Source organism: Pygocentrus nattereri, chromosome 4 (assembly GCF_015220715.1).
Source record: "Pygocentrus nattereri isolate fPygNat1 chromosome 4, fPygNat1.pri, whole genome shotgun sequence".
Classification (NCBI taxonomy): domain Eukaryota; kingdom Metazoa; phylum Chordata; class Actinopteri; order Characiformes; family Serrasalmidae; genus Pygocentrus; species Pygocentrus nattereri.
Window position 1 is genome coordinate 50,963,273 of NC_051214.1, and position 20,909 is coordinate 50,984,181.

General features: G+C 44.2%; 1 protein-coding gene across 1 annotated transcript; it reads right to left on the bottom strand.

Moving 5' to 3' along the window:
• On the bottom strand, positions 1–20,902 carry ddhd1b (DDHD domain containing 1b). Its single transcript, XM_037538227.1, has 14 exons — positions 20,671–20,902; positions 17,919–18,378; positions 12,261–12,437; positions 11,811–11,939; positions 11,074–11,221; positions 10,115–10,224; positions 8,570–8,676; positions 7,737–7,993; positions 6,558–6,633; positions 6,270–6,419; positions 5,547–5,611; positions 4,367–4,545; positions 3,239–3,496; positions 1–2,502 (listed from the first exon to the last, which is right to left on the bottom strand). Exons 1-14 carry the CDS (start codon positions 20,863–20,865, stop codon positions 2,321–2,323), a joined length of 2,493 nt encoding a protein of 830 aa, XP_037394124.1. The 5' UTR covers positions 20,866–20,902; the 3' UTR covers positions 1–2,320.
• Positions 20,903–20,909: the final 7 nt, after the last annotated feature.

The following is a 20,909-nucleotide window of genomic DNA, read 5'->3' on the forward strand; positions in this document are numbered from 1 at the left end:
ATAAATAACAATTTTCTATGTTTATTTTAATATTGTCAGGGCAGAATGCGTTCCATAACTCAACATACAAATTCTAAACTCCGAAATTTCCAATGGGTCCACTTCTATTACAATAGTGCTCAGTCCATTTCTCTGATCTACACAATTAAACCTTCGTAATATTTATTTTTCATGTTTGAGTCATAAAATTAATTTAGGTGCCTAAGATTCCCAAAAGCATCTCCGTGTTGGATCATCTGAACAAATGCAGTACGACGTTATATAAACTGATATGATGTATTGCTGTAAATCAATCCGAAAACGGATCCAAAAGGCTCCTGCATGTCAACAGACCCAGGAATGTTAGCCTGAATGTGCGGAGGCAAAACCTCAAAACTGAGTACGCTTATTTTTATTAATTTGGCATCAGCGCAAATTAAAAGAGGTAAAAATAAATAAATAACATGAGTGGACTGTAGTTACTATAGTTACTGCTTTTGATGTTTACAGGCTCACTAATATTATGAATTAATAATAATCCCTGTTAAACACCTGGTAATGGCTTCAGGTGTGTTTGGAGCAGGGATACAGCAGAAATATGGAGCATCTGAGGATTTTCGGTAGAGAACCCGTGTTCTAAAAGTACCGACCATACCCACAATATATGACAGGGCAATATGACAACATACATCATTATCATGATACGTCTATGTCACAGTACAATACAATATGTTTTTCTGAGCATAATGTGTGTATAAAGTACTCGTACACACTGACCAACCGCATGTTTCATTACAAAGACACCAAAATTAATCCCAATTCATTGGATTTAGTGCCAAATTGAATAAAAATAATTGTGTTAACAGTTTTTGATAGTGTTTTTTTTAATAAATGTAGCATTACTGGCATTTTTTGTGTCATGATATTGTATTGTTGACATATTGCCCACCTCTACAATATCCTCAGATTTATCGCAGTAATGATAACGTATCAGCATATCAGTCACCTTGCAATTTGCTGTTTGTGTAGTTATGAGTACTGCAGTCCAGGGGATTTGTGCTTCCGTGCTTTGGAAATTCCAGGCTTTGGTTAATACACAAGCTCAAAAGATCAATATTTGGCAATTTCATTCAGAATTTTGCATTCCAAAAGGTAAACGCCGACCGCGGATACACTTCAGCCATAATTTAGTGAGTGACGTAAACATGGAGAGGGCAACGCTGCTATACAGCTGTAGAAGCTTTTTTTAGAAATGCAGTAAAAATGTAGAAATATTGGCTCATTTCATTATTTCCACTGTGTAAACGCTAAATTCCTGTTTTGGCAGACTCTCTGAACTCTAATGCTGAGGGAAACAGTAGCAGTAAAGAAGGCATGACTAAGAGAGGCTGCGATTCATCCAGTGCTTTATGAAAAACAGTCAGAACTGACCAGAGATTCAACAAGACGGAGGCAATTCCGAGTGTTCACCAACGAACAAGGCAAAGATGGGGAAGTGGACGGTGTGTCTCTGCACAGTGAACTGGGTCTATTAACCTACGCAGCTTCCATGGCCACTGTAAGTGTATGGCATTTGTCTGTATACGTACATGTGTGTGTACGTTTATGTGTGTGTGTACATATTTCTGTACGTGTATGTGTGTGTTTACATGTATATATGCGTGTATGTATGTGTACGTGAGTGTGTACGTATGCGTGTACGTGTGTGTACGTGTATGTATGCGTGTATGTGTGTGCGTGTGTGTGTGTGTGTGTGTACGTGTGTGTGTACGTGTGTGTGTGTGTGTGCATCCGTGCAGGTGAATGTGCATTAGCTCCCTGTCCACAGCTTGGGGACACCTAGCTTTCCAAACTGGTTTTCTATCCAGATTTTTGGGGCTGCAATAATTTAATAAATTAAATAGAATTTATAAAACTGCCAGACTGTTTTAAGAAGAGTGCTAATTGCTAATTCCATTAGCTACAGAAACGCACTTTTGTTGTTTGCTAATTTTGTTCCGGAACAGACGCCTGGCTTGGAGAACCCTAAACCGCTGCTTCTAGCAGAAACGTCCACTGGAGAATGTTAACGGCTAATTCTGTTAGCTAACACGCGCATGCACAGGAAAACGCTAACTGCTAATTCTGTCAGGTAACAGACGTCGCCATGGAAACGATAACGGTATAGGGAAGAGGACACTGCCTGCTAGTTCTGGGAGCTAACAGAACCGGCATTGGAGAACGGCAACTGTTCTAACAGACACACTGGAGAACGCTGACAGGTCAACAGGGTCAACGCTCAGATAAGCGAGGTGTCCCCAAACCTGTGCTGAGCAGTAAACGTGCCTGCGTGTGCCGTGCGCTACGATTCCGGGTGGTCCTCTGCACTCTCGCTGGTGCTGTTGGGTCCGTACATAAAGGTAAGCAGAAACAGAGCAATGTCGTACGAACACCAGTAGGCGGTGTGAGAGGTCACCGCCGACCAATAGCGGCTCTCCACCAGCCCCTCCCTCAGCTCAAAGTCAATCCGTCTGTCCAGCTCCACTGAAACAACAGAACAGTGAACAGTTACTAACATCACAGTCAATCACAGCCACGCAGCCCAACACGGACCAGCTTCACTAACAGCCACTGTGCTTGGGAGCTTGACTGAGCTGTGTAAGGACAGCTGCACTGAATTCAGCTCCAAGGCTCCGTCCACAAACGTGTTCTCTCAAAACTACTAACCAAATTTAAATAGATATTTGTATGCAAAAGTACAGACACCCCAGTCAAATGACATGTTTTGTAGTTTTTAATAATATCTAATGATAATAAATCTAATAATAATAATAATCTACTGTAATAAGCTTCACATTGTTACTACAGGAGAACCCTTTCGGGTGCAACACAGAACCATTTTTGAGCCACGGTTCTATATAGAATCATATAAAACACAATCTGAAGAACGCTTATATGATGCACCGGACCCTTTAACCATGCAAAGGGTTCTTTTAGAGTTCATGGTTCTATATAGAACCGTTTTCTTTACTAAAGAACCCTTGCAGAACCATCTTTTTAAAGAGCGTAGCATTACATGAACTCCAACCTCAGCTCATTTGTCTGAATGGGATCTTCGCCTGTGTTCTGTAAAACTCATCAGACAGTAGCTACGAAAGAACCCATTTGTGGGCGGAGCCGGTCAAAGGGAATTTATGATTTATCTCTGATAAACAATGCGGTTCTGAACGAGTTATAAAAGAAACAGGACTAGATAGTTCCAGAAGATAATGTAACTCACAGGTGGAGTTGTCCATGATAGCGGAGGTGGATTGAGACATACTGGTGGCGTCTCCTTCTCTCTTCTCCTCTTCCTTTTCCTCCATCTTTTCCTCCGCCTCTGCAGCTCCACCCTCCTCCACTGTGGCCCCGCCCTCCACTTCACCCACCCCGCCCTCAGAGTCTGACGGCTCTTCCTCTGCTCCGCCCACCTGCCCGCTGGAACGGGAGAACCGGGAAAAGAGAATTCCACCGATGCCTTTACCGATACTCGCCGCTCCTGAGGAACACACACACACACACACACACATACACACACACACACACACACACTTTCTATCAGCTAGTAACATTCATCCATCAGCTACTACTACTACTACTACTACTACTAATAATAATAATAATAATAATAATACTACTAATAATAATAATAATAAAGCTAATAACATTCGCGACACTGGATGAGGGAAGAGACTTCACATCTAATTTCAGAATGTGGTGACGTCTGTTATCAATGGCAATTCCAAATTATGGGGCCTGATTGTGGAGTGAATGGTCATGGATTTCAGTCGTGTTGACATGATCTTAGTGAATCGTCATGAATTAAGAAACAGGGTCAAATCAAACTCCATTTTAGCTGTAAACTCATCTTCAAATCACAAAAAAGAGGAGCTGTTTTCTATTAGCCAGTTGTATTAAATTACTGAGATCCTGATTTGATCAGGGCTGATTCAGCTCTGACAGGGCTTAAGAGGTGATCTGATGTTTTTATGAGGAGTTTATTGGGGCAGTCGTGGGCTGGAGGTTAGGGATCTGACCGGAAGGTTGCTGGAGTAAGACATCTAACCCCCAACTGCTCCCCGGGCGCTGTGCATAGGGCTGCCCACCACTCCGGGCAAGTGTGCTCACTGCCCCCTAGTGTGTGTGTGTCTATTCACTAGTGTGTATGTGGTGTTTCACTTCACGGATGGGTTAAATGCGGAGGTGGAATTTCCCCGTTTGTGGGATTTAAAAAGTTTAACGTAACTTATTGTGATAATAATAATGAGATTTATCGAGCAGCCATAAAGTCTCTAGTTGTCCTGACTGAGCTACAGTAACTGTGTGATGTATAAGGTGTTTTATACAGCGTGGAAGCTGTTCTGCTGACCCATGATGCTGGCCTTTCCCAAGCTGGTGATGGACTCTCCGTAGTGTCTGCGGTTCTGTGGGGGGGACGTGCAAGGACTTGGGAGACTCTCGCTATCCGACACTGAGGCGCTCTCCTTCAGCGGGTTCAGCAGAGTGGGCCGGACATGATTGTAGGAAGTGGGACTGCTGGTGTTGTACCTGCAGTACACACACATTAAACTCATATACACACACATTAAACTCGTATACACACATTAAACTCATATACACACACATTAAACTCATATACACACACATTAAACTCATATACACATACATTAATATGCACCCACCCACATCTGTTTGTGGTCAGCTTTGATCTTGAGCCCTCAGAGCTATTACCGATGTCCTGATATAAAACTGATTTACTCTACATATTTTTTATGTGCAACTCCAGAATTGTTGATACCCCTCAAAAAAACTGTCAAACGATGTAAATATTTCTAAAAATGCTGGGGGTTCCCAAAGGGCGCAACCGTACAACCGTGACCCCTACATTAGGAGATCCGTGATGATGTTACAGCCGTCCACAGACGGGGGTTCAAGACAGCACTTTTGTCCCCTCTCTCTCTCTCTCTCTGGGTGGGCAGGATGGCCCCCAGTCTCCCCCATCACTCAGTCTTTTGCTAGCTAGCACAGGCGTCTGTTAGCTGACGTAACAGAACTGGTGGTTAGTGTTCTCCTCCGAGCGTGTTTAGCTGTACAATGGCGTTGCGTTAATGGCCGTTTGTGCTTCTAGCTGGTGGTACCATGTGATTGGGGAGGTCTCACTAGTGGGTGGAATTGGACACGACTAAGTTGAAGAGAAAATTGGAAAAAAATCAGAAAACATACTTTCAAAAACATACAGGGCAGAATTGTCATTGATTGTCATCCTTAAAATAAAAACAAATGAGCATCTTTGCCTTTCTTTTTATTGCTCCAAGAATTCCACTGTCATTTATGACCATTTCCTGTTTCCCTCAGGAACAAACATGAGGTTACACACATAAAATACCTTCTGTCACCCATCAACATGAGTAAAACCAAACAGCTGTAAACTCAACTGAGACAGAAGCTGTGGAGCTGCAAAGATCAGAAAAGTAAGTTAGCAGTAAGTTGGAAAAAAGGCTTTGAGCCTTTACAGAGAGCTTGACACAAAATGCAGAGGCTAAACTTACCAGTGTATCTGGACTGGTGCGATGTTACTGTAGTGTTTTAGGACCAGAGGCTCCAGTCTGTAGGCCTGCAACAAACAATACAAGCTCCTTTAGCTCATATAGCTCCCTTCTTTACTTATTTTTTTGTTTGCCCTCCTGACACTTTTTCTTTTTGGTGGCTGGGACAAAGTAAGAAAACAGATTTTAACTTGGTAGAGACCAGGAACAAAAAACCCAGAACTCAAGAGAGAACAATAACAATACCAGTACCAGTACCAGAGATATGGATGTTGCAACATGAACTCAAGACTGAGCAGAGAGCTGCGTGTGATCTCTCCTTAAATATGGAGCTCAACCGCTGAAAGCAGTCATCCTTAATCAGCCCGGTGTGGTTCTCTTCCTCACCCTAGTGGCTGGGGTAAAATGGCTCTTCTGATTAATGGAGAATGCACTGTACATGGTTCTATATAGCACCAAAAGAGGTTCAGCTATTATTACAATGTCAAACTTGTAACAGTAGAAGAACCCTTCTTGGGAGCTTTTCAGTTGAATCATCAACAGGACATTCTCCATCAATCTCCTGATCCATTTAACCATGCAAAGAACCAATTAATAATGAAAAAGGTCCTGTGAGTGTTCATGCTGCTATATAGAACCACTGTCTTACTAAAGAACCCTTGAAGAACCTTTTTTTTTTTAAGTGTGTAGTCTCAAGTTCTAGTCTAAGTCTCTGGTTCAGCTCACCACAGGGTCAGTGGGGTGGAAGATGTTGAAGAGCCGCTGGCAGATGGACCGGGGCAGGATGTGTTCCTGTGTTCCGTTGGTACTCGGCCGGACACCTCGCAAAGCCAAGAACACAGCCAGAGGAGAACCCATGCAGAAGAAGTTTTCTACCTAGAACCATAATTCAAACATAACTTGCAGAAAAACAATGAGATGAACAAATTGTTCAAACTGACCCAACTGATGAAAGCCAATCAGATTCAGAACATTGCAAACACTTCACGAGAAAAATTTCACTTTCCAACTTACCTTGAACTTTAAGGGGGGAGAGGCTCTTGACGATGAGGTCTTCAGGCCTTGAAATTGATCCTCCAAGTCCTGCAATCTGACAGTACAACAGTAAAGCGGTTCAGGAGCTTTACATAAACTGGATTACAAAAACCTGCATACAGTCATATGGGAGAGGGCTTCATACAGCTGGTGTCCGTCCCGAGACCCAGATATTTAAGAAGAAAGTTCGTGAACAAATTATAAGCTGTTGCCATGAAATCCCAGGAGGCTGCTAAAGTGTTGTTCTGTTATTCCAATTGGCTGCTATTGTATTACTCAGCTGTTGTTCTGTTATCTAAAATTTGCTATGGTGTTGCTAAGGCATTGTTATGGTATCCCAGGTGGTTGCTAAGGTGTTGCCAGAGTAATCTTATGATATCCCAGTATACACTGGTATATATACACACACACGTGCAACACTTGAATTTTGTCAACATGTCAAAGTACATGTCACCAGTCCCAAAAGCAGAACCTTTTTTTCCATGTGACCACCATGTTTTGAGATGACTGAAATATCTGGTTGGTGGAATGAAGATTTCTACTGTTTTCAGCGAAGTCAAAGAAAGTATGCCTACTTATCAAGTTATCATTTTGTTGCACTAAATATCTTGGAGGTGTTTCTGGGACAGTGTGCAGTTTTCAGCTGTCACTACAGCCAAAAGAAGATGAACGTATGGCAAGAACAGCAACGACTGTAAAAAGGACACAGAGCTTCAGCAGACATCAAAATGTGGCTTCATGCAGTTGTCAGGGGTTGAAATCAGTTCACATAAAATCATGAAATTCTGTCAGTATTTTTTCTACGTATGGACTGAATGGTATGTTTTAAAAATGGACCATATTTACATGTTACTTTATTTAGAAAAAAAGCAAAGGAAAATAGTTTTTTCATGATTGTTAACATTATTATGTGTTTTTGTACCATAAACACACACAAATAAGTGGACAGGAAAAAATAAAATAAACCAAAAAAACAAGATATGAGTCCTTTAAAAGCTCCTTATGGTAGTCACTCACTCAGTGAGGCACATACAGTATTGGCTTCAAACGATATGTAAATATGTGTGAGGCAAACTGTGTTTTGCAGCCCTTAATGATCCAATACTAATATCACCATAGCAATAAACATGCGATTGATTTTGGGGTGGTGTTTGGTACCTCATGCGTGTGTGATAAAGCTCCTCCAGCAGCTGCTGTTCTTCACAGCCTCTGCGCCGCAGCTCTGTTTCCACGCTGTCGGGGGCTTGCAGGTGATGAAAGCGGACAGGGTCCCACCCGGTCATGATGTCGAATGTGATGACACAGCCGAGAGAGTGGGCCACGATGGATACTTTCCCTTTCTCCTCAAACTCAGGGTTCCGCGAGCAGAACAGCATGTAGAGCCGATTCAGCTCTTTGGTCAGACCTCGAGTGATCTACAGAAAAACAGCAGAGGAACATGACTAACCAACCAATCAACCAACTTCTACAAATTTTCTACATAATTGCATCAGAGTGGTTTGTTGTCTTACTAAGTCAGAACTGTTCACAGTGGTGGTGATAGGAACCAGACGTCCACCTCTAAAAGCTCCTCACAGAAAGTTCCTACATGAAATGGTTATGAATTCAGTGCCTGATGACTGAGACGCTGTTTTATAATAGTTTTGAGAACTATTCATGGTGGAGGGATACGTAATATGCAGGGCGCTGTGTGGCAAAATAGTCCCCAAAGAAAAAAAAATGACCATCATCAACATTCCAGATAAGCTCAGAAGACTCGTGTAGGTTCTCTGGTGGTTCTGGATGGTAAATAAAGTGTCTATATCTGTGTTGTCGTCATGGCGACGCCTGGTTCCCATCACCACCACTGTAAGGACGTCTGGACCGTTTCACACCGAACCCTCTGAGTCTCTCTGTTTACACCTCACACACTCCGTTATTGAGGGATATGGAAAATGGCTGCGAAAGCCCTTTGACTGCTGAGCAGCCATAGTGTGGCCGTATTATCTGACCTCGTCTCTGTACAGAGGGCTGGTGTAGTACATGATGTCCATGGCACTGCTGTTCAGCATATCCCTCAGGCCGCGCACTTTATCTGGTGTGATGGAGTCGACGGTGTCTGCAGCAGCAAAACATACTATTCAACTCAACACACACAACCTGTCTACACTCTGCAGTGCACCTGACTACGTTACTCTGGATCACAGCGTCTGCTGACTCAATAAGTGTAAATGTAAGGCTGGGACGATAAGCAATTTAGACAAATCAGGTTAAAATAGCCGATATACTTACAGCAATATACAATAATAATAATAATAATAATAACAACAAACTATTTTCATCATTTAAGGCAAAACATCTCAAGGAAAAATAAACATTTTGGCCCTGTCAGTTTGTGGTGGGAGACATGGACTTTATACTTAAAGACTTTTCACAAGTCTCCCTGGACTTTGCTGATCAAAGCTGCATACAGCCAAATCTGACCGTATGATGAATGTATGCACGTTTTCTTTATCAGTTCACTTCATTATCTTTGGCGTATCTGTGCGATCAAACTCTCTCCTGACACGAGTCGTTTTGGACAACACAGGGAACAACCTAACACAGGGCCCATTTTACACAAACCTGTGTTATTATAAAACGTCAAGCAGTGTGAACTTCTGGCCTATTACCACACTTCATAGCCGATAACAAAACCAGATTTGGACCAATTATAGACAGCTAGTAAACAACAACAACAAGCATAATTGTTCCCTCTTAGTTTCCTTAAATGAAAAGAAAAACTTTATGTAGCCCTGCTGTTTGGAGCTGTTTGTCCATATTGAAATGCATGCTGACACAGCATTGGTTCATGTTGTGATTGACCTCAGGCTCATGAATCCTATCCTGGTCTTACTGGATCTACTGGATCTACGGCTGATCACAAGATTCTAACACACTGCCTTGAATTCTGGGAAGTAGGTGGTTTTAGAATGATTCAAATCACACTTAGTTAATAGACAGTTCGTGCTTTCTCTGGGAAATAAGTCCCACAGGGTTCAGTTTTAGGGTCTTTGTTTTTGTTACCTCTAGATGATGTCATTAGGAAACCTGACAATTTCCATAGCTATGATGACATTATTATACATTTCTATTCTTTCTCATAAGACTTCGACAGGCTGACCAGCTGTGTGTCCGAAAAACTAAATCATGAAATGCTGATCACTGGTACTGAAACTCAGAGAAAGCTGCTTTATGAGAATCAGTTCACCTTTTATTAGACGGTCAAGCTCAGTGCTCACTTTTAATAAACAGCTGAAAACGCAGCTCTTTAACTCAGCGCTTCATTAAACTGTACTTTATTGTTTTAATCTGATTTCTTGTCTTATATGATTTTAAAGTAATGCTCATGATCGCTGTTAAGCTTTATCATCTGTCTTTAAGGGACTTCGAGCTACCACTGATAAGAAAGTGCTCTATAAATAAAGATTATTATTTTTATCATCGTGTAATGATATTCTTTCCATCTTGCTGAGTTATAATCCTGTTTACTCTGGTGTCCTGCTGGGTGGACGCACCTCCGTCCAGGGACAGTTTAGATCTCCACTCAACAGGGAGGAACTCCACATGCTCTGTAGTTCTGTCGGAGAAATGCTTCTCCTCCATCTTCCTCGCAGCATCACGCATCCTGTGCACACACACACACACACACACACACACACACACACACACACACACACAGACGCACGCACACACGCACGCACACACGCGCGCACGCGTACACACACACAGACACACACACCCATCAGATTTAATGAACGCAGCACATGCAGAGTTTGCTCTGCTCTACAGCAGTTATAATAATAATAATAATAATAATAATAAACTTTTGTGCATTATATTCCATCATTACTTTTACATTTTGTGTTATGGTGTGTTTGTGCATTTACATCAACAAATACTGGCATGTGATTGCAAAGCTGTTATATAAATTATTATTATTATTATTATTATTATTATTACTACAACAGTTTAAGTAATACAGTAAAATAAAAAGTATGGAGTGGTATGGGCAAAAATGCATGTAACAATATAATTAAGATTACTGATGGTTTCTATCGTGGTACATCATGGTATGTTGTGTTATCTGCGTTTATTTGCATAACAATGACGACAAAACCCACACGCTAAAAAAAGCACTAAACAAAAATACCTTTTTGGCCATTTTTAAATATTTGTATAACAAATACATTTGTTAAAAACGCTACACATATATTTATTTTTCATATGAGGAATGCAAAAGTTAGAACACCAACAGTCAAATGACACCTCCAGAAAAACGTCAATTCATTTCATTTATAATTACATTACGTAAAATATAAAGTGTGCCATCACTTTTGCACAGGCCACATTTTATGTTTTACTTTGTTCTCCCAGTGTGTCAAGTTCAGTAAATAAACAGTAACTGTGCATTAAAATGTGCAGATGTGGAGAACAAAGATAGTAAGTGCTAATAAAATGCTAAGCTAATGCTCACATGCTGGTGTTCCTGATGATCCGCCCCTGATCCATCTTCTGACCAATCCCGTGCACCACAAACACGATGTGCGTGGCTGCAGGGGGCGTGTCCTCAGGGGCTGCCTCCTCTACATATCCTCGGTGGAGGCGGGTCCCACTGCTGGAGGCTAAACACACACACACACACACACACACACACACAGACAAGTTCTAGTTCTCAGTTTTGAACTGCTGTAGGCTGAATGGGTGGGGCTAAACTGCTGTACGCTGAATGGGTGGGGCTAAACTGCTGTAGGCTGAATGGGTGGGGCTAAACTGCTGTAGGCTGAATGGGTGGGACTAAACTGCTGTAGGCTGAATGGGTGGGGCTAAACTGCTGTAGGCTGAACGGGTGGGGCTAAACTGCTGTAGGCTGAATGGGCAGGGCCAAACTGCTGTAGGCTGAATGGGTGGGACTAAACTGCTGTAGGCTGAACGGGTGGGGCTAAACTGCTGTAGGCTGAACGGGTGTGGCTAAACTGCTGTAGGCTGAACGGGTGGGGCTAAACTGCTGTAGCTGAATGGGTGGGGCTTATCCGCTATAGGTTGAATGGGTGGAGCTAAACTGCTTTAAATCGTGTTTGTAGTTTAGTTTGTGTGTGGACAGTCTGCACTGAGGGTGTATAAACAATATTTATGTACCTTATCATGGACTATGTGTATATATATGAACTGAGCAATCTTTAAGTACTGGAGCCGCAGCGCAGCGCGTCTCACCTTTGGAGAAGCCAAGTTTCTGAGTGACTGTGCGGGCGATTTTGGAGGTGGTGGCGTCGCTGTATAAGTAAACCTCGTCCACACTGTGCCAGTCCACATGACTGCGGCTCAACTTCAGACTGTGGATGGCTGAGAGAGAGAGGGAGAGAGAGAGAGAGAGAGAGAGAGAGAGAGAGAGAGAGAGAGAGACAGAGAGAGAGAGAGAGAGAGAGAGAGAGACAGAGAGAGAGAGAGAGAGACAGAGAGAGAGACAGAGAGAGAGAGAGAGAGAGAGAGAGAGAGAGACAGAGAGAATGAGAGAGAGAGAGAGAGACAGAGAGAGAGAGAGAGACAGAGAGAGAGAGAGAGAGAGAGAGAGGAATAAACAGAGTGTACGGTCCAGCTGACCTCTGCTCTAACTGACCCACACTGTGTTGGTGACCTCTATTCACACCCTGTGCTCTTGCTCACCATCCTTGCTGTCCACTGCCGTGGTCACTGCTTCCGTTTCAAACGTGTCCTTCATCTGGTGGCCTCGGAAGCAGGCCAGGTGTTCCAGTTCAATCAGGTCGCTGTCCTCCTCCTCCAGTGGCAGCCACGTTCCGTCAGTGAACCACTGACCACGCATCACCGGGATTCGCTCCTGCTCTGTAACAGACCACAACAGAACCGTCCAGGCGATGGTCTTACTCGTGGTTCTTTGATGAGAAAACTAGGCAGTAAAAAATAAAAACGCTGATGCTTTTGCCTAATCCTAATCCTCACCTGAACCTCAACCCAAAACCTAATCCTAATCCTCACCTGAACCTCAACCCAAAACCTAATCCTAATCCTCACCTGAACCTCAACCCAAAACCTAATCCTAATCCTCACCTGAACCTCAACCCAAAACCTAATCCTAATCCTCACCTGAACCTCAACCCAAAACCTAATCCTAATCCTCACCTGAATCTCAACCCAAAACCTAATCCTAATCCTCACCTGAACCTCAACCCAAAACCTAATCCTAACCCTTACCTGAACCTCAACCCAAAACCTAATCCTAATCCTCACCCATAACCTAATCCTAACCCTCACCTGAACCTCAACCCAAAACCTAGTCCTAACCCTCACCTGAACCTCAACCCAAAACCTAATCCTAACCCTCACCTTAACCTCAACCCAAAACCTAATCCTAACCCTCACCCATAACCTAATCCTAACCTTCACCTTAACCCATAACCTAATCCTAACCCTCACCTTAACCTCAACCCAAAACCTAATCCTAACCCTCACCTTAACCTCAACCCAAAACCTAATCATAACCCTCACCCATAACCTAATCCTAACCCTCACCTTAACCTCAACCCAAAACCTAGTCCTAACCCTCACCTTAACCTCAACCCAAAACCTAATCCTAATCCTCACCCAAACCTAATCCTAACCCTCACCTTAACCCATAACCTAATCCTAACCCTAACCCTCACCTTAACCTCAACCCAAAACCTAATCCTAATCATCACCCATAACCTAATCCTAACCCTCACCTGAACCTCAACCCAAAACCTAATCCTAACCCTCACCTGAACCTCAACCCAAAACCTAATCCTAACCCTCACCTGAACCTCAACCCAAAACCTAATCCTAACCCTCACCCATAACCTAATCCTAACCCTCACCTTAACCTCAACCCAAAACCTAATCCTAACCCTCACCCATAACCTAATCCTAACCCTCACCTTAACCTCAACCCAAAACCTAATCCTAACCCTTACCTTAACCTCAACCCAAAACCTAATCCTAACCCTCACCCATAACCTAATCCTAACCCTCACCTTAACCTCAACCCAAAACCTAATCCTAACCCTCACCCATAACCTAATCCTAACCCTCACTTGAACCTCAACCCAAAACCTAATCCTAACCCTCACCCATAACCTAATCCTAACCCTCACTTGAACCTCAACCCAAAACCTAATCCTAACCCTCACCCATAACCTAATCCTAACCCTCACTTGAACCTCAACCCAAAACCTAGTCCTAACCCTCACCTTAACCTCAACCCAAAACCTAATCCTAATCCTCACCCATAAACTAATCCTAACCCTCACCTGAACCTCAACCCAAAACCTAACCCTCACCTGAACCTCAACCCAAAACCTAACCCTCACCTGAACCTCAACCCAAAACCTAATCCTAACCCTCACCTGAACCTCAACCCAAAACCTAACCCTCACCTGAACCTGAACCTCAACCCAAAACCTAATCCTAACCCTCACCTGAACCTCAACCCAAAACCTAATCCTAACCCTCACCTGAACCTCAACCCAAAACCTAATCCTAACCCTCACCTGAACCTCAACCCAAAACCTAATCCTAACCCTCACCCATAACCTAATCCTAACCCTCACCTTAACCTCAACCCAAAACCTAATCCTAACCCTTACCTTAACCTCAACCCAAAACCTAATCCTAACCCTCACCCATAACCTAATCCTAACCCTCACCTTAACCTCAACCCAAAACCTAATCCTAACCCTCACCCATAACCTAATCCTAACCCTCACCTTAACCTCAACACAAAACCTAATCCTAACCCTCACCTTAACCTCAACCCAAAACCTAATCCTAACCCTCACCCATAACCTAATCCTAACCCTCACTTGAACCTCAACCCAAAACCTAATCCTAACCCTCACCCATAACCTAATCCTAACCCTCACTTGAACCTCAACCCAAAACCTAGTCCTAACCCTCACCTTAACCTCAACCCAAAACCTAATCCTAATCCTCACCCATAAACTAATCCTAACCCTCACCTGAACCTCAACCCAAAACCTAATCCTAACCCTCACCCATAACCTAATCCTAACCTTCACCTGAACCTCAACCCAAAACCTAATCCTAACCCTCAACCCAAAACCTAATCCTAACCCTCACCTGAACCTCAACCCAAAACCTAATCCTAACCCTCACCTGAACCTCAACCCAAAACCTAATCCTAACCCTCACCTGAACCTCAACCCAAAACCTAATCCTAACCCTCACCCATAACCTAATCCTAACCCTCACCTTAACCTCAACCCAAAACCTAATCCTAACCCTTACCTTAACCTCAACCCAAAACCTAATCCTAACCCTCACCCATAACCTAATCCTAACCCTCACCTTAACCTCAACCCAAAACCTAATCCTAACCCTTACCTTAACCTCAACCCAAAACCTAATCCTAACCCTCACCCATAACCTAATCCTAACCCTCACCTTAACCTCAACACAAAACCTAATCCTAACCCTCACCTTAACCTCAACCCAAAACCTAATCCTAACCCTCACCCATAACCTAATCCTAACCCTCACTTGAACCTCAACCCAAAACCTAATCCTAACCCTCACCCATAACCTAATCCTAACCCTCACTTGAACCTCAACCCAAAACCTAGTCCTAACCCTCACCTTAACCTCAACCCAAAACCTAATCCTAATCCTCACCCATAAACTAATCCTAACCCTCACCTGAACCTCAACCCAAAACCTAACCCTCACATGAACCTCAACCCAAAACCTAATCCTAACCCTCACCTGAACCTCAACCCAAAACCTAATCCTAACCCTCACCTGAACCTCAACCCAAAACCTAATCCTAACCCTCACCCATAACCTAATCCTAACCCTCACTTGAACCTCAACCCAAAACCTAGTCCTAACCCTCACCTTAACCTCAACCCAAAACCTAATCCTAATCCTCACCCATGAACTAATCCTAACCCTCACCTGAACCTCAACCCAAAACCTAACCCTCACCTGAACCTCAACCCAAAACCTAATCCTAACCCTCACCTGAACCTCAACCTAAAACTTAATCCTAACCCTCACCTGAACCTCAACCCAAAACCTAATCCTAACCCTCACCTGAACCTCAACCTAAAACTTAATCCTAACCCTCACCTGAACCTCAACCCAAAACCTAATCCTAACCCTCACCTGAACCTCAACCCAAAACCTAATCCTAACCCTCACCTGAACCTCAACCCAAAACCTAATCCTAACCCTCACCTGAACCTCAACCCAAAACCTAATCCTAACCCTCACCTGAACCTCAACCTAAAACTTAATCCTAACCCTCACCTGAACCTCAACCCAAAACCTAATCCTAACCCTCACCTGAACCTCAACCCAAAACCTAATCCTAACCCTCACCTGAACCTCAACCCAAAACCTAATCCTAACCCTCACCTGAACCTCAACCCAAAACCTAATCCTAACCCTCACCTGAACCTCAACCCAAAACCTAATCCTAACCCTCACCTGAACCTCAACCCAAAACCTAATCCTAACCCTCACCCATAACCTAATCCTAACCCTCACCTTAACCTCAACCCAAAACCTAATCCTAACCCTCACCTGAACCTCAACCCAAAACCTAATCCTAACCCTCACCTGAACCTCAACCCAAAACCTAATCCTAACCCTCAGATGTTTCTGAGGTGAGTCTGTTGAGTTTGTTTAATCTTAAATGACCACAGAAAATAAAGTGTCCGTTTAAACCGTTTAAACATGCAGGTGGTGTTCATGATGATATACAGTGGTGTGCAAAAGTTTGGGCACCCCTGATCATTTTCCTGATTTACCTTTATGAATCGTTGGTCATCCGGATCAGCAGTTTCAGTTCAATACGTCATAAAGCAGACGAACGCAGTGATATCTGAGGAGTGGAATGAAGTTCATAGTAGATGTAGTTTATAGAGTAACGCACACGCCACAAACAGAGTCGCCTGAGCTGTGCTAAAGCACATTCTGGAATAAGGTGCTGTGGCCTGATGAAACTAAAGTTATTTGACAGAAAAGGGGCGGAATGCATGGCGGAAAAAGAACACAGCATTCCAAGACAAACACTTGCTACCCACAGGAAAATTTGGTGGCGGTTCCATCCTGCTGTGGGGCTCAGGGGCTCAGGGGCTGTGGGGCTCAGGGGCTGTGGGGCTCAGGGGCTGTGGGGCTCAGGGGCTCAGGGGCTCAGGGGCTGTGGGGCCGTGTGGCCGTGTGGCCGTGGGACTGTGGGGCTCAGGGGCTATGGGGCTCATGGGCTGTGGGGCTGTGGGGCTCAGGGGCTCAGGGGCTGTGGGGCTGTGGGGCTCAGGGGCTGTGGGGCCAGTGCAGGTACTGGGAATCTTGCTAAAGTTGAGGGTCGTATGGATTCCAGTCAATATCAGCAGATTCTTGAGAACAATGTTCAAGAATCAGTGACAAAGTTGAAGATGCACCGGGGCTGGATACTTCAACAAGACAACGACCCTAAACACTGCTCAAAATCTACAAAGGCGTTCATGCAGAGGAACAAGTAGAACGTTCTGGAATGGCCATCTCAGTCCCCAGACCTGAATATTACTGAAAATCTGTGGTGTGATTTAGAGCGGGCTGTCCATGCTCGGACACCATCAAACCCGACTGAACTGGAGATGTTTTGTAAAGAAGAACGGTCCAAAATACCTTCAACCAGAACCCAGACTCTCATTGGAAGCTAGAGGAAGCGTTTAGAGGCTGTTACTAAATATTGAAGTCATTTTTCTGTTGGGGTGCCCAAACTTATGCACCTGCCTAATTGTGTTTAAATAATTACTGCACGCTTTCTGTAAATCCTATAGACTTCATTCCACTCCTCAGATATCACTGCGTTCGTCTGCTTTATGACGTATTGAACTGAAACTGCTGATCCGGATGACCAACGATTCATAAAGGCAAATCAGGAAAATGATCAGGGGTGCCCAAACTTTTTCACACCACTGCAGCACTGTTATTGTCCCTAAAGTGAGGCACACTGTCGCCTCTCTGTACTTCATAGATCAAACAAAATTAAAAAGAATAAATGTAAATACTTGTACGTGACATCACTGATCACATGACGTAAACATACTGTCTGACATTTTAGCACCCCGGCTAAAACAACACATCCCTGCTATCATTTAAAGGGGAATTCCACCCTTTTTCCAAAATGTATGCACAGGTCATGCATTGAGATGAAAATAAAATCCTTGTGGTTTGATGTAAAGCGCCACCTTTTTACAGTGGCGGGGGCAAGAAACAGGGGGTCTCCGTCTGCATTAAAACGGTTCTGAACATCTCAGATGGCCAAAATCCTGCAGAACTTACGGTTCCAGTAGACCGGGTAACACTCCTTTTCCTTCACGTCCACCTCGTATAGTCCACCTCGGACGCACACCGCCTCCACGCTGATGCTTATCGAGTCCACGTCGATCTCCTCCACCATGTCTTTGCTGACCAAAGCCTCTGTCTGCCCCTTCCGCCCCTCTGCCCCATCACACTCACCCCCCAGCTCTTCCCACTCCTCTTGCTCTGCGGCTTTACTCGGATTGAGCTCGCAGAGTTTCCTGTACGCCACCTCTATCTTCAGAGAGTCGTGACCTACGAAGGGTTTCCAGGTGCGTTTGTCCTCCTTATAGAACCAGCGCACCTCCTCCGGCCCCAGCTCCGTCACCACCTCCCCGCCGCGGTGCCTGGAGCTTCCCGCCCGGCTGCGTCGGGTGCCATACTCCACCAGGTCCAGGTAATCTGAGCCCGGCTCTGAGCCTTGGTAACCTGGGTCAGCATCCTGGGAGCAGGAAGGGAGAATGCGTAGACGTGTTATCATTATTAATATTTACAATCTTTTTAACGATATTTTTATTTATAGAGTACTTTTTATTTACATCAGCACTTTTATAGCACTGCACAACTGCATATATCACATTTACACACATTTGGATCGTCTGGACTCTCGATTATCCTATGACCAATGAATTGGTTTAATCAATGTTTATGCAAAGCAATATATAATCTAATATTTAGGGTAGAATGATGATGAATTACTGCACTAAAATATCTGCATATTTACTGTATTTGTAACTCTACACAAATGTTATACTTCTCTGTGATGCTAATCAAGGATTAAGAGCAGTTCTATACAGTTGTGAACGAAAGTTTGCGCACTAGTGATTAATTCTCTTGTTTTTCTGATTGTCTCTGGGGAAATAATTTAGCCCGTCCTCTACAGAGTACTGGACTGCACACTGTAATGCACATGAATAGAAAATGAATGCACTGGATGTGCAGGAACATGTTATATTTAAAGCAACATTATGTAGCAATTCACCTTAAAATAACAGCTTCTAAATGATGTTGATGCTGAACTGAGTGAAGAATGGCGTCCCTGTCGCTGCCACTCCAGGCCAGAGCGCCTGCTATAGCGCTATGTAACTTTGGAGGAGTGGCGCGAGAACTAACTGGAACTGCGAGAACAAGCTATAAGAAGAAGGCTGCCGGGTACAGAGCCGGTTTATGAGGAGCCTGGCTGCTTCCTATTTCCCTGTTCTATCAGAACCATGACTACAGAAGTCACGAGTCCTCAGTGAACGGGAGTAAATGGCGCTCAGTGGCTAGAGAGGTCGCCCAGAACTTTAATCGCAGAGAGTAGAAGGAGGCATTTAACTAACACAGCAAAGAAAACTTACATGCCTGTTTCCTTTTTCTACGGCAAACCGGTTTTACTGCTGCTGAGTGCTGATAGTGGTGAGCGGAGCGGCTCATCGTCTGTTCCCCCCGTTATAATCTGCTCCTGCTAAACTCGAAAACTTTCTAACATACCAGCAGTGTGACGATGTTTTATGCTTTTCAGTGCTGGGAATGAAAATATTCTAGCGTTTAAAATGTACATTAATGTTTAAGCATTTATAAACTGTGATTTGTCCCAAATCTTAACCCATTCACTTTGGATTATGAAGACTTTAGAGCGGTAATTCTCCTTTCTACAAGTGTATTCCCAGAGACCGATGAGGATGCTGTCGTAGGAAGCGAGCATCAGCGACCCCAAACAGCAAGCAAGGTGTTCCACTCAACAACCAATCAGCGCTCAGGAACTATAATGCTAACCAATCAGCACTTGGTTGTAGTAACGCTGACCAATCAGCGCTCAGTAATAATAATGCTAACCAATCAGGACTTGGTTGTAGTAACGCCGACCAATCAGCGCTCAGTAATAATAATGCTAACCAATCAGGACTTGGTTGTAGTAACGCCGACCAATCAGCGCTCAGTAATAATAATGCTAACCAATCAGGACTTGGTTGTAGTAACGCCGACCAATCAGCGCTCAGTAATAATAATGCTAACCAATCAGGACTTGGTTGTAGTAACGCTGACCAATCAGCGCTCAGTAACAATGTCTACAGCACCAGCATCAGCTGACCCCTCTCTTCCTGGACATCATCTCCTCCAGAAACTCTGCTCTAGTAGAAGCTTCAAAACCAGCACAGCCAGACACACTGACATCTACAAGGAGGACCGACAAGGTAGGCGTGTCTAACAGAGTGGACACTGGGTGGACACTGAGTGTTTAAAAACTCCAGCAGCACCGCTGCGCCTGATCCACTCGCACCAGCGCAACACACACTAACACACCACCACCACGTCAGTGTTACTACAGCGCTGATAATGATCCACCCCTCAAATAACAGCTGCTCTGTGTGCCTGACCACTGAAGGACTGGGTGATGAAGCACGCAGAGAAGCAGCCGGACGACAGTCTGTGCTGTGTAAGTCTATATAATCATATGGCCAGTCCTACAGCATCAGCACAGGCCTGCAGCCCACGCGCTGTCTTTTCATAAACCATGCGGCTGCACTGTCCTGTGACATCATTTACGAAAATCACGATAACCTATACAGACATACATAGTCATAGTGTCCAGCTATAGCTATAACTCCACTGAGCATATAGGAGCACCACGGAGAGCCTCTATATGGTCAGTCGAGCTATTAAAACGGACAGTGTGTGTAGACAGGAGGCGTCTGGCCAGCGTGGATCAGAGTTTTACACGTACCGCAGTGCAACATTCTTCTCTTCTTACCTGGTAGTCTGGATTAGACGTCTGGTAGTCTGGATTATCTGTCTGGTAGTCTGGATTGGAGCTCTGGTAGTGCTGGTATGAATCCCCCATGAGGCCCAGCAGCAGTCCGTCCTGAAGCCCCACATGGTCCCCCCACCCAGCCCTGCCTCCATCAGCCTCCTCCTCCTGCACACACGGCTCCTTAAACCCGCTCATCTCCGCCGGTGAGTGAGATGTGATGGAGTAGCAGAGCTGGTTTG

What these genes read in the sequence shown, in the direction of transcription:
- ddhd1b (XM_037538227.1), bottom strand. Translation starts at nt 20,865, where the DNA reads ATGAGCGGGTTTAAGGAGCCGTGTGTGCAGGAGGAGGAGGCTGATGGA. An exon ending in GAAACTTGGCTTCTCCAAAG is followed by an intron (nt 11,222 to 11,810) that starts GTGAGACGCGCT and finishes GTGTGTGTTTAG; the next exon opens with CCTCCAGCAGTGGGACCCGC. An exon ending in GGGAAAGGCCAGCATCATGG is followed by an intron (nt 3,497 to 4,366) that starts GTCAGCAGAACA and finishes TGTGTTCCTCAG; the next exon opens with GAGCGGCGAGTATCGGTAAA.